Source organism: Anomaloglossus baeobatrachus, chromosome 6 (genome assembly GCF_048569485.1).
Source record: "Anomaloglossus baeobatrachus isolate aAnoBae1 chromosome 6, aAnoBae1.hap1, whole genome shotgun sequence".
NCBI lineage: Eukaryota > Metazoa > Chordata > Amphibia > Anura > Aromobatidae > Anomaloglossus > Anomaloglossus baeobatrachus.
In genome coordinates, this window is record NC_134358.1 from 524,458,831 (window position 1) to 524,472,763 (window position 13,933).

At 46.5% G+C, this 13,933-nt stretch overlaps 1 protein-coding gene across 2 annotated transcripts in view; it reads right to left on the reverse strand.

Annotated features, from left to right (window-relative positions):
- WAC (WW domain containing adaptor with coiled-coil) overlaps positions 1-13,933 on the reverse strand; it is a 171,014-nt gene that overhangs the window by 11,842 nt on the left and 145,239 nt on the right. For both annotated transcript variants that reach the window (XM_075315521.1, XM_075315520.1), the window contains 2 exons: positions 3,010-3,132; positions 1,058-1,206 (listed from right to left, as the gene is read on the reverse strand). In XM_075315521.1, coding sequence (XP_075171636.1) covers positions 1,058-1,206; positions 3,010-3,132 — 272 coding nt within the window. The remainder of the gene's footprint in view (positions 1-1,057; positions 1,207-3,009; positions 3,133-13,933) is intronic.

The window sequence follows — 13,933 nt, forward strand, 5'->3', positions numbered from 1 at the left end:
ACAAGCAGGCGGGAAGGTGCACTGAAATGTTTGGCCCCTCCATGATGCCTTATGTGAAACAAAGTATTACGCCACACACTCACAATCCATGCAGTCATTGTGGTTCTTATACAGCCTGTGAAATGCAACAGTCAGACCTACCGAAAGCTAGCCTCCGGTATGAACTCCACACAAAGATAATGGAAAGCTCCCGACTGGTCAAAGCTCGCAGCACAATACAAGTGAATACATTGTGATGCAAAAAAGCAAAAATCACAGAAAGCATCTGCTGGCCAATCACTTTCTATTGCTGTACCATTTCCATTGCAGTGATTACACCAAAGTCTGCCCAAAATGTTTCACCTTAACATGGGCTTCATCAGAGTATAATGGGAGAGGAGGGGGGAAGGAATGGGGGGGGGGGGAGAGGTGGGAGGAGGTGGGAGGAGGAAGGAAGGAGGTGGGAGGAGGAAGGAAGGAGGTGGGAGGAGGAAGGAAGGAGGTGGGAGGAGGAAGGAAGGAGGTGGGAGGAGGAAGGAAGGAGGTGGGAGGAGGAAGGAAGGAGGTGGGAGGAGGAAGGAAGGAGGTGGGAGGAGGAAGGAAGGAGGTGGGAGGAGGAAGGAAGGAGGTGGGAGGAGGAAGGAAGGGGGTGGGAGGAGGAAGGAAGGGAGGGGGAAGGGAGGAGGAAGGGAGGGGGAAGGGAGGGGGAAGGGAGGGGGAAGGGAGGAGGAAGGGAGGGGGAAGGGAGGGGGAAGGGAGGGGGAAGGGAGGGGGAAAAAAAAGGGGGGAAAAAAAGGGGGGAAAAAGGGGGAAAAAGGGGGGGGGGGAAGAGGGAGGGAGAAAGAAAGAAAGACAGACAGACAGACAAAGAAAGAAAGACAGACAGAAAAAGACAGAAAAAGAAAGAAAGACAGAAAGAAAAAGACAGAAAAAGAAAGAAAGAGACAGAAAAAGAAAGAAAGCGAAAGAGAGAAAGAAAGAGAAAGAAAGACAGAAAGAAAGAAAGGGGAGGAAGGAGGGGGGGAAGATGTTAATAAACCAGAGACTTTTCCAATCCTTATATGAGCAGCTTAGTTACCTTTGGCTGTGAAGATACAGGGGTCGTGTTTATCAGGGGTTTGTGGGGAACGGTGTTAGTCTGCGGTGTGCTGATCCGAGGGGAAACGTATGATCTTGGTGAGGAGGCATCGGATGTCAGAGACATAGGAGACTGACTAGACTGTGTTGCTTGAAAAATCCGAAAATAAAAATGTTACTCCTTTTATTTCTCCATTCATTACCAATACAAAGATAAGGCAATATACAAGCTCTGTCAAAAAATATATGTAAAATATATGTAAAATATATATATATATATATATATATATATATATATATATATATATATATATATATATATATAAATAAATAAATAAAGGACCACTGCAAAATTGTCAGTTTTTCTGATTTTTCTCTTTATAGGTATATTTGAGTAAATTGCTCTTTTATTCTATAATCTACTGACAACGTCTCCGAATTTCCAAGCAATAAGTTTTGTATTTTTTTTCTGAGAATGAAATATGGTCAAAATAACAAAAAAATGCATTGCTTTCACACCTAAAATAATGCAAAGACAACAAGTTCATAATCATTTAGTAATAAATACTAATAATGTTTTAACTCAGGAAGAGTTCAGAAATCAATATTTTGTGGAATAACCATGATTTTTAATCCCAGCTTTCATGCGTCTTGGCATGCTTTCCCACCAGTCTATCACACTGCTTTTGGGTGACCTAATTCCACTCCTAATGCAAAAATGTAAGCAGTTCTTTTTTGTTTGATGGCTTGTGACTATCCATCTTCCTCTTGATTACATTCCAGAGGTTTTCAATAGGGTTCAGGTCTGGCCATGACAGGGTTTTGATGTGGTGGTCCTTCATCCACACATTGATTGACCTAGTTGTGTGGCATGGCGCATTGTCCTGCTGGAAAACCAGTCCTCAGAGTTGGGGAAAATTGCCTGAGCAGAAGGAAGCAACTGTTTTTCCCAGATAACCTTGTATGCGGCTTGATTCATACGCCTTTTGCAAAGTTTAATCTGCCCAATTTCTAGAGTAAGGTAATCATCTCTGATGAGTCTTATTTTCAGATTTTCCCAACATCTGGTCATCTAATGGTTAGAGGGAGACCTGGAGATGCGTACAAGCCACAGTGTCTTGCACCCACTGTGATATTTGGTGGAGGAACGGTGCTGATCTAGGGATGCTTCAGCAAGGCTGGCATTGGGCAGATTAAACTTTACGAAGGACGTATGAATCAAGCCGCATACAAGGTATTCCTGGAAAAACAGTTGCTTCCTTCTGCTCAGGCAAAGTTGCCCAACTCTGAGGACGTTTTTCCAGCAGGACAATGCGCCATGCCACACAGCTACGTGTAGGTCAATGTGTGGATGAAGGACCACCACATCAAAACCCTGTCATGCCAGCACAATCTCCAGACCTGAACCCCATTGAAAACCTCTGGAATGTAATCAAGAGGAAGATGGATAATCACAAGCCATCAAGCAAAAAAGAACTGCTTACATTTTTGCACCAGGAGTAACATAATGCCATCCAAAAGCAGTGTGAAAGACTGGTGGAAAGCATGCCAAGACACATGAAAGCTGTGATTAAAAAAAATCATGGTTATTACACAAAATATTGATTTCTGAACTCTTCCCGAGTTAAACTATTAGTATTGTTGTTTCTACAGGATTATGAGCTCTGAAAGCAATGCATTTTGTTATGTTATTTTGACTATTTCTCATTTTCAGAATATAAATACAAAATGTATTGCTTGGAAATTCAGAGATATGTTGTCAGTAGTTTATAGAATAAAAGAACAATTTACATTTTACTCAAAAATATACCTATAAAGAGAAAAATCAGAACATTTTGCAGTGTTTTTGTTTTAATTTTTTCCAGAGCGGTAGGAAGATGGAAAAAAAATGTTTAGCAAGCTGGGACTCTTACTAATGAACTACAAATAGCGCAAATACAAGACGTCGCTCACCTTGTGCAGACAGTTGTGCAACTTGGGAGATTAGAGACGTGATGTTGAAGGCGGAGGGCCCAGCGGTGATGATCTTGTGTAGTATTGACTGTAGAGAGGCTTGTGTCACAGCAGCTGTAAGGACTAACACACAGATCCAGGTTACAATATGATGCAAGATAATAAAAATACATGAAAACGAAAGTCCCTGCCGGTTACTAAGATCCTGCCACTAGGTGGCAGCAAAACCACACTTATAATCTAGAAAATACCTTCCTTCTCTGGATTATCAGAGTCTAGAAATGGAGAAAAATATATTAAAAATGTATAAAAACATTCTCGGTGGTGTCTAGTCCAACGCTTCTCACCCATCAAATACACAGGGATGACTGCACATTACAAACAGTGTGTGGCCGCTCCACAAATAATCCAACGGCATTTGCTTTATATATAAACAAGTCAGACAATACATGAGAAAACCCCTTTTAGCTTCTCTCCTTATGGAAGGAGAATAGGGAGTATTTCTCATAAGAAAAACTTACAAGCAGTAACAAAGAATCTACAGAGGACGTCTGACCGTTATGGGAAAAATATGAGAATTCAAATGTATGGATAAAACGGTACCAACATAGGAAGGGTTTCAGCTTTAAAGGAGTGTTCCACTTTTAGAAAAATGAACCCCAAACTTTGCCCATCACGCAAAATCAAATTCAAAAAGTACTTCCCTTCCCAGGGTTCGGCGCACAAGCTCAGCGATGGGGGCCGCGGCAGCAGCGATGGGGGCCGCATGGGGCAGGCAGTACTGGACCCAGAGAAGGAGAGTACCATCTGATTTTGATAAGCTACATAACAGGCAACATTTGGGAGTCACATTTTTAAAAATGGAAGGGGTTCTCCATATTGTATGAGTTATTAGAGTGTCAAAAAAAATAAATAAATAAAAAAAAAAAATGAACAGACTCCTGTTTAACCCCTTCACGAACAGACGATTTTTCGCTTTCAGGTTTGTTTGTTTTTCGCCATTCTTCTTCTGAGAGACGCAACTTTTTTTTTTTTTTTTTTTTCATTCAATAGGGTCATGTGAAGGCTCATTTTTTTGCAAAACGAGCTGTACTTTTAAATGAAACCATCAGTTTTACCATATAGTGTACTGGAAAACTGAAAAAAAAATTCCAAATGCAAAAAAATTGCAAAAAAAGTGCGATAGCACTATTGTTTTTGAGATATTTTATTCACTGTGTTCACAATATGGTAAAACGGATGTGTGGGTGTGATGCCTCAGGTCAGTGCGAGTTCGTAGACACCAAACACGTATAGGTTTACTTTTCTGTAAGGGGTAACAAAAAAAAAAAACAAAACAGAAGTTTGTCAGAAAAAAGTGGCGTACATTTTACGCCATATTCCGTGACCCGTAGCGTTCTCATTTTTTGAGATCTATGACTCAGTAACTGCTTATTTTTGCGTCCTGAGATGACGTTTTAACGGTACCATTTTTGCGCAGATGCTACGTTTTGATCGCCTGTTATTGCATTTTGCTCAAAAGTTGTGGCGACAAAAAACGTAATTTTGACGTTTGGAATTTTGCCGCTACGGCGTTTACTGATCAGATTAATTGATTTTATATTTTGATAGATCAGGCGTTTCTGAACGCGGAGATACCAAATGTGCGCATATTTTATTTATTTTTTTAACCCTTTAATTTTCAATGGGGTTAAAGGGGGGGTGATTTGAACTTAGTTTTTTTTTTATTTTTTTTAACTTTTTTTTATTATTTTACTAGTCCCCCTAGGGGGCTATAGCGATCAGCAATCCGATCGCTCTGCCCTATCTGCTGATCACAGCTATACAGCTGTAAACAGCAGATACGCTCACTTTCTGCTTCACTCAGCTCCGGGCCGAGTGAAACTGAAAGTAGTTCATGTGTACTACAGGAGTCATCACATGACCCTGTGCTACCATGACAACCACCGGAAGTCACGTGAGCACATCACGGGACTTACGGTATCGGCCGGTAAGTAAAAGTTTACAGCGATCGCGATTATAATGGCGCTGTCGCATATTGACAGCGCCATTTATGGGGTTAAACGGCACGGGCAGATAACGATTCTGCTCGTGCCTAGCAGGCACACACCTCAGCTGTGATAATCAGCTGAGATGTGTGCCGATCGGGGCATGATGCCGGCAGCAGACCGCGGGCAGTGACACTATGACCGCTTGAACATAATATTACTGCCCGCGGTCGTTAAGGGGTTAAAGAGAACTTCTCAAGTTTCGTTAAAAAAATAAAAATGGAGTTTGTTATCTTGCCAAAATCTGTTTTTGAGAGCTCTAGTTTTGTATTTTTTGGCACCACAAATGCTTGTGCTCCAAGAAAAAGGGCAAATCTCCGCAATGATGGACCAAAACAGCAAAAGAAAAACCCCAGCGGGTTACGGAGAACACAGATTTTGGCAAAAGAAACCCATTTTCCTTTTGATTTGTGACAGTTTCTATTGAAAATTTGCAAGGATCCTCCTATTTTAGTGGAGTTTCCCCGTCCCACATTTGCTTGAACAAAGGAAGGGAACTTCAAACACCGCCCCATGTTTCTGTGACGCAATGATTGGTCCATTTATCTGACTCCGTTCATTAGTGCTGCCAGCCCCCGGTCTCTCTGATCAATTAGGCCCCCTTCATTATGTCACCTATACAGGGAATTGGGAGCTCAAAACAAACCCATGTACGGCCAGGAGAGGGGCGCTCAAAACAAACCCATGTACGACCAGGAGAGGGGGAGAGGGGCGCGCAAAACAAAACCATGTACGGCCAGGAGAGGGGCGCTCAAAACAAACCCATGTACGGCCAGGAGAGGGGCGCTCGAAACAAACCCATGTACGGCCAGGAGAGGGGGGAGCTCAAAACAAACCCATGTACGGCCAGGAGAGGGGCGCTCAAAACAAACCCATGTACGGCCAGGAGAGGGGCGCTCAAAACAAACCCATGTACGGCCAGGAGAGGGGCGCTCGAAACAAACCCATGTACGGCTAGGAGAGGGGGGGCGCTCAAAACAAACCCATGTACGGCCAGGAGAGGGGCGCTGAAAACAAACCCATGTATGGCCAGGAGAGGGGCGCTCAAAACAAACCCATGTACGGCCAGGAGAGGGGCGCTCAAAACAAACCCATGTACGGCCAGGAGAGGGGCGCTCAAAACAAACCCATGTACGGCCAGGAGAGAGGCGCTCAAAACAAACCCATGTACGGCCAGGAGAGAGGCGCTCAAAACAAACCCATGTACAGCCAGGAGAGGGGGTGCGCTCAAAATAACCCATGTACGGCCAGGAGAGGGGCGCTCAAAACAAACCCATGTACGGCCAGGAGAGGGGCGCTCAAAATAACCCATGTACGGCCAGGAGAGAGGCGCTCAAAACAAACCCATTTACGGCTAGGAGAGGGGCGCTCAAAACAAACCCATTTACGGCTAGGAGAGGGGCGCTCAAAACAAACCCATTTACGGCTAGGAGAGGGGCGTTGAAACTGGATAATCAGATTTTGTTTTCCATTTACTTCAATTGTCCATTAATTATCGTTCCGCTTGTAAATTAACAGAACCACACAACTTGTACTCACTTTCTGCACTAGCGAGGTCAGCACCGGGTCTTCTGGTGATCCAATGATCGTGTTGTGCCACATGAGCGCTGCAGCACATCAGTGCAGGTTTATGGACAAGCTGCAGCTCTCACACTTCCCTCTGACGTCAGAGTTTTGCCTGAAGTGAGAGCGATGCCATCCATCAGTGGCTGAGGAGTCTCCATGGCACAACAATACCACAAGTGCCAGGAGATCCGGTGGTGACAATGCTGGAGGAGTGTAGCTTTATTTTACAAGGATACGTACAGCATTTCAGAAGGGGTTTGGTAGTGGACAACCCCCTTTAACAATAAAAATAAAAAAACACAACCAGCAATTTTGCTGTTGATGGAGGTTGCATTTATAGACGACCAGTCACTGCTTCTGACATTGTTTTCTCATAAACCAAGTCTGCCCTTATGCCGCTGCTCTATAACTGTGAATGCAAATGTTAAGAAAAATGACAACTGGGTGTTACCATTCGCAGGTGTAAGGAGGTCTGTGCCTGCATAGTCTGACATGGCCGGTACTAACGGGAAAGTATCAGATTGTGTAATGACAACACGCAGACTAAAGGCCCCGTCACACTAAGGCTATGTGCGCACTTACCAGATTTTGCCGCGGATTTTTCGCGGTTTTGCTGCATGTTTCGCTGCAGAAAATGTTCATAACATCTCTGCAGTGAATCACCAGCAAATCCTATGGAGAAAAAAAATCCTGTGCGCACTGGGCGGAATTTGACAGCTGCATGTTTTGCTGCGGGAATCCCGCAGCAAAAACAAGTGCATGTCACTTCTTTTCCGCACATCGCTGCGGGATTTCACTCCATTGACTCCAATGTAATCGTGAAATCCCGCAGGGAATAACGCAGGCAGCAAATTCTGTGCGGTTCACTGCGTTTTCCTGCGTTATTCCCTGCGGTATTTGCGGTTTACCTCCGGTAATGTACATCGCCTGTCTGCGGTTTTGCAGGGAAGTGATGTCATTACAGGAAGAGGAAGCCGTGCAGAGAGTAAACACACACAGATCACACTCACACAGACACATCACAGACACACACACACAGACATCACAGACATAGAACACAGACATAGAACACAGACATAGAACACAGACATAGAACACAGACATAGAACACAGACATAGAACACAGACATAGAACACAGACATAGAACACAGACATAGAACACAGACATAGAACACAGACATAGAACACAGACATAGAACACAGACATAGAACACACATATAGAACACAGACATAGAACACAGACATAGAACACAGACATAGAACACACATAGAAAGAAAACGGAAATATAGAAAACAAAGAACGTGGGCTCCGCTGCATATTTACCGTCCAGCCGAGGTAAGCACACAGCGGCGGCCCGCTATTCTCAGGCTGGGGAGGGAGAGGAGCAGGGTTAATGTCCCCCGCCTCACTCCCCCTCCCGCAGCCGAGAATATCAGCCGCAGCTGCCCCTGGACTGTCGCATGCATTATGCGGCAGCACCGGGAGTGTCCTCGGATCTTCCTGCCGCCGTGTAGCAGTGGCGGCAGGGTAATACAAGGGGTTAATGGTGGGGGATCACCGCCATTAACCCCAGGCTTGATCAAGGCAGCGTCTATGTGACAGCTGACATGATCAACCCGTAAGTAAAGTGAAAAAAACACAGACACCGAAAAATCGTTTATTTTAAATAAAACCAACAAGCCTCGTTCACCATTTTATTAACCCCTCCCGCACCAAAGCTCCGGCGTAATCCACACAGCTCCGGCATAATCCACAGGTCCTGCGCTGCTGACATCCAGCCGCGACTGTCACAGACACAGGCTGAATGAATGCAGCAGACAGCAGAGGTAATTACCGGTCATTTCCCACGGCCGGTAATGTGAACTCACTGCCGACCGTGGGAAATGCAGCGATCTGTCCTCTATCTATCTATCTATCTATCTATCTATCTATCTATCCCTCTATCTATTCTTCTGTCTATCTATCTACTATCTCAGAATTAAATGACTTTTTTTTTTTTTCCAATGTGCTTTATTGCATTGAATGCAATAAAGCACATCCCAACCCGCACGCGGCAAAACCGCGGCATAGCGCGAATAATACCGCGGTAAAACCGCAGCAAACCGCATGCGGTTTTCGGGTGCGGTTTCCCGCGGTTTTTTACCGCGGGTGCGGTAATCTTTGAGAGCATGCGGAATTTTCTCAAGAAAATTCCATTTCCCAGTGCGCACATAGCCTAAGCAACATCGCTAGCAACATCGCTGCTAACTAACAACTTTTGTGACGTAACAGCGACGTTGCTAGCGATGTTGCTGTGTGTGACATCCAGCAACAACCTGGCCCCTGCTGTGAGGTCGTTGGTTGTTGCTGAATGACCTGGACCATTTTTTAGTTGTTGCTCTCCCGCTGTGAAGCACAGATCGCTGTGTGTGACAGCAACAGAGCAACAACTAAATGTGCAGGCAGCAGGAGCCGGCTTCTGCGGACACTGGTAACCACGGTAAACATCGGGTAACCAAAAAGCCCTGTCCTTGGTTACCCGATATTTACCTTCGTTACCAGCCTCCGCCGCTCTCACTGTCAGTGCCGGCTCCTGCTCCTTGCACGTGTAGCAGAGTACACATCGGGTAATTAACCCAATGTGTACTGTAGCTAGGAGAGCAGGGAGCCAGCGCTAAGCAGTGTGCGCTGCTCCCTGCTCTCTGCACATGTAGCTGCAGCACACATCGGGTAAATAACCCGATGTGTGCTGTAATCAGGAGAGCAGGGAGCCAGCGCTAAGGCTACTTTCACACATCCGGTTTGAGCACTGCGGCTCAATCCGGCTGTGAAACCTATGCAACGGATGCGGCGAAAACACCGCATCCTTTGCATAAGTTTTTACATGCGGCCAGTCAGGTTTTTTCCGGTTGCAGCACACTACTGAGCATGCGCAGTGGAAGAAACCGCATGCGGCGGCCGGATGCGTCTTTTTCCGCATCACGCCGCATCCGGCGTCCATAGGCATGCATTGAAAATGCGCCGCAGCGGCCGGATGTGGCGCGATGCGTTTTTTTTTGCCGAAGCAAAAAACGTTGCAGGCAACGTTCCATCCGGCCGCGGCATCGGCTAAATCTGCCGCATGCGGCAAAAGCCGGACCGAACGCAAGCCCATGCGGCACAATACGGCACTAATGTAAGTCTATGCAAAAAAAACCTGCAACCGGCGGCAAAAACAACGGTTGCGGTTTTTCTGCAGAGTGCCGTATTGTGCCGCAGAGCAAAAACCGGATGTGTGAAAGTAGCCTAAGCGGTGAGTGCTGCTCCCTGCTCTCTGCACATGTAGCTGCGTGCGCTGGTAACAAAGGTAAATATCGGGTTGGTTACCCGATATTTACCTTAGTTACCAAGCGCAGCATCGCTTCAATGCGTCGCTGGTGGCTGGTCACTGGTGGGATCGCTGGAGCGTCTGACTGTGTGACCTCTCACCAGCAACCTCCTAGCAACTTACCAGCGATCCCTATCAGGTTGTATCATTGTTGGGATCGCTGGTAAGTTGTTTAGTGTGACGGTACCTTAACAGCCCCCTCATTTATCCATTACTATGTGGAATAACAGAGGAACATTATAAATTTGTAGGAAACCATGACCAGAATTTATGTATTAAAAGGGAAATGGAATTTAGAAAGTGGACGAGTCTTATTTCAATTCATTCACTTTAAAAAAAAAGTCTATGTTAGGCTAAGTTCACATTTCCGTTGTTTTGTATCAGTCACATGCGTCGCTTGACGCATGTGACTGATGCGCTGTACAACGGATGACAAAGAACAGAATTCTTTGTCGGATTCCGTTGTGTGCGGGGGGGCGGAGCCATGGCACTGAGGACGTCAGTGCCGCAGGGACTGCAGGACAGGTGTGTGTGTGTGTGTGTGTGTGTGTGTGTGTGTGTGTGTGTGTGTGTATACACATGCTGAATGCGAGAGGGGGCGGAGCCGAGCGGGGGGCGGGGCCAGGCGCTGAGGATGTCAGTGGCAGTGCTGCGGTCTGCATGGCTGGGGACAGGTGAGTATCTGTGAGTGAGTGAATGTATGTATGTATGTATGTATGTATGTATGTATGTATGTATGTATGTATGTATGTATGTATGTGTGTGTGTGTGTGCACATGCGGAGTGCGGGAGGGGGTGGGGCCAGACGAGGGTGTCAATGGCAGTGCTTGTCTGCATGGCTGGGGACAGGTGTGTGTGTACACACGTGCGGAGTGCGGGAGGGGGCGGGGCCGAGCGGGGAAGTGTCGGCCTCCCTGCACACGTAACCAGACTAAATATCGGATAGCAAAGCACCCGGTTTACCTTGGTTACCCGATATTTACCTTGGTTACGGGCCTACACCGCTTAGCGCTGGTTCCTTGCACCGTAACCAGGGTAAATATCGGGTAACCAACCAAAGCTGGTGACGTGTGCAGGGAGCCAGAGAGCATGCGCAGCGAAATCCGACGGATCTCGCTGCTCAAAAAACGTTACATGCTGCGTTCCTCCCTCCCGCCTGATCAGTCGGGCGGAGGGTGCAACGCAGCATCATCAGTCACAATCCGCTGCTCATACAAGTCTATGGGAGCAACGGAATCCGCTAAACGGATTCCGTTGTTTACAAGAGCAGCGGATTGTGTGATACATTTTAGCGGAAATGTGAACTTAGCCTAAGGCTAAGTTCACACTTCCGTTTTCAATCCGTCAGGTCCGTCAGCAACGGATCAGTTGTTTTTTAGATGTCAACTGATGCAACTGATGTGTTTTTCACTGGATTCCTTTCGCAGGAATCCTGTGAAAAAACGGATCGGTTGCGCCCGTTACATCCGCTGTGCGTCCGTTTTTTGACGGATCAGTCAGTCATGATCCGTTTGTGTTTGGGACAGCCCAGTGGGCGTGCCAAACATGCTGGCCATGCTCAGTAGAGCATGACTGAATCCAGCACCATAGACATACATTGCAAGTGTGACGGATGGCGACGGATTCCCGCGCAGTGCGTTGTTTTCGACTGCCCGAAAAACGTTACATTCTGCGTTGCTCCCCGCCCGGCGGTCAGTCAAAAAACGACGGACCGCAACGCAGGGTCATCAGTCGCAATCCGCCACTAATGCAAGTCTATGGGACACAACGGAATCCATTAAACGGATTCCGTTGTTTACCATAGCAGCGGATTTCGACTGATACATTTTAGCGGAAATGTGAACTTAGCCTTACTGATAAGTTAAAAGGCCAGGTACAGTCTTGTACAGAATATGCCCCCTTCCCCGACAGCTTTCTGTTGCCCCCCTCCATTCTCTGTTTGAGCTGGGAGGGGGGAAATTGTTTTACACAGATCTCCACAGTGTAGAAATGGAATAGAGCATGTAGAGGCTCAGGGATGGCAGATAAAACAAGAGCTCAACAATGTAGATATGGAATAGAGCATGTAGAGCAGGGGTCTCAAACTCAGCTGGGTGCATGGGCCGCATAAAAAAAAAAAAAACTGAGGGGGGCAGTATTTGCAGGACAGTGAATATTTTTAATGAATCCATGTTTTTTTTTCTATACATCTTGGATCACTTGTTTTAAATATTTTTCGCTTGTTTATTATAACAAACATGCACTTTTTTTTGTTAAGTTTATATACAGAAAAGCATTTTTAATGTAACAAAAATGTCATGCTTTAGAATTCATTTTTTTTTTTTTTACATTTTATCACCTTCTTGTAATTGTTTTACAATTAGCAGCATCATATAGTAATCTTCATCTTGTAGTAATGTGCCCATGCTGCAGTAATGTCCCCATCCGTGTGCCCTGTAGTAAGGTGATCATCCTTGTGGTATAGTGCCCTGTAATATTCTGCCCATCCTTGCGCCCTGTAGTATTTTGCCCTGTAGTATTGTGGCCATCCCCGCAGTCTTGTGCCCATCCCCGTAGTATTCAGCCCATCCCCGTAGTATTCAGCCCATCCCCGTAGTATTCAGCCCATCCCCGTAGTATTCAGCCCATCCCCGTAGTATTCAGCCCATCCCCGTAGTATTGTGCTCTGTAGTATTGTGGCCATCCCTGTAGTATTCTGCCCATCCCTGTAGCATTCAGCCCATCCCTGTAGTATTGTGGCCATCCCTGTAGTATTCTGCCCATCCCTGTAGTATTCTGCCCATCCCTGTAGCATTGTGGTCATCCCCGTAGTATTCAGCCCATCCCTGCAGTATTCAGCCCATCCCTGCAGTATTCAGCCCATCCCTGCAGCATTCAGCCCATCCCTGCAGCATTCAGCCCATCCCTGCAGCATTCAGCCCATCCCTGCAGCATTCAGCCCATCCCTGCAGCATTCAGCCCATCCCTGCAGCATTCAGCCCATCCCTGTAGCATTCAGCCCATCCCTGTAGCATTCAGCCCATCCCTGTAGCATTCAGCCCATCCCTGTAGCATTCAGCCCATCCCTGTAGCATTCAGCCCATCCCTGTAGCATTCAGCCCATCCCTGTAGCATTCAGCCCATCCCTGTAGCATTGTGGTCATCCCCGTAGTATTCAGCCCATCCCTGCAGTATTCAGCCCATCCCTGTAGTATTCAGCCCATCCCTGTAGTATTCAGCCCATCCCTGTAGTATTCAGCCCATCCCTGTAGTATTCAGCCCATCCCTGTAGTATTCAGCCCATCCCTGTAGTATTCAGCCCATCCCTGTAGCATTCAGCCCATCCCTGTAGCATTCAGCCCATCCCTGTAGCATTCAGCCCATCCCTGTAGCATTCAGCCCATCCCTGTAGTATTGTGGCCATCCCTGTAGTATTGTGGCCATCCCTGTAGCATTCAGCCCATCCCTGTAGTATTGTGGCCATCCCTGTAATATTCTGCCCACTATTGTAGTTTTGTGGCCATCCCTGTAGTATTCTGCCCATCCCTGTAGTATTGTGGCCATCCCTGTAGCATTCAGCCCATTCCTGTAGTATTCAGCCCATTCCTGTAGTATTGTGGCCATCCCTGTAGCATTCAGCCCATCCCTGTAGTATACAGCCCATCCCTGTAGTATTGTGGCCATCCCTGTAGTATTCAGCCCATCCCTGTAGTATTGTGGCCATCCCTGTAGTATTCTGCCCATCCCTGTAGTATTCAGCCCATCCCTGTAGTATTGTGGCCATCCCTGTAGTATTCTGCCCATCCCTGTAGTATTCTGCCCATCCCTGTAGCATTGTGGCCATCCCTGTAGTATTCTGCCCACCCTTTAGTAATACGCAAACAAAAAAAAAAAAATTCTCCTCACCTTTCCTCCATTCCCTGTGTGCCTACGATCAGTACTTGCAGAGTTTTGGATGCAGCATGCTTCAGCTGCGTCCAAA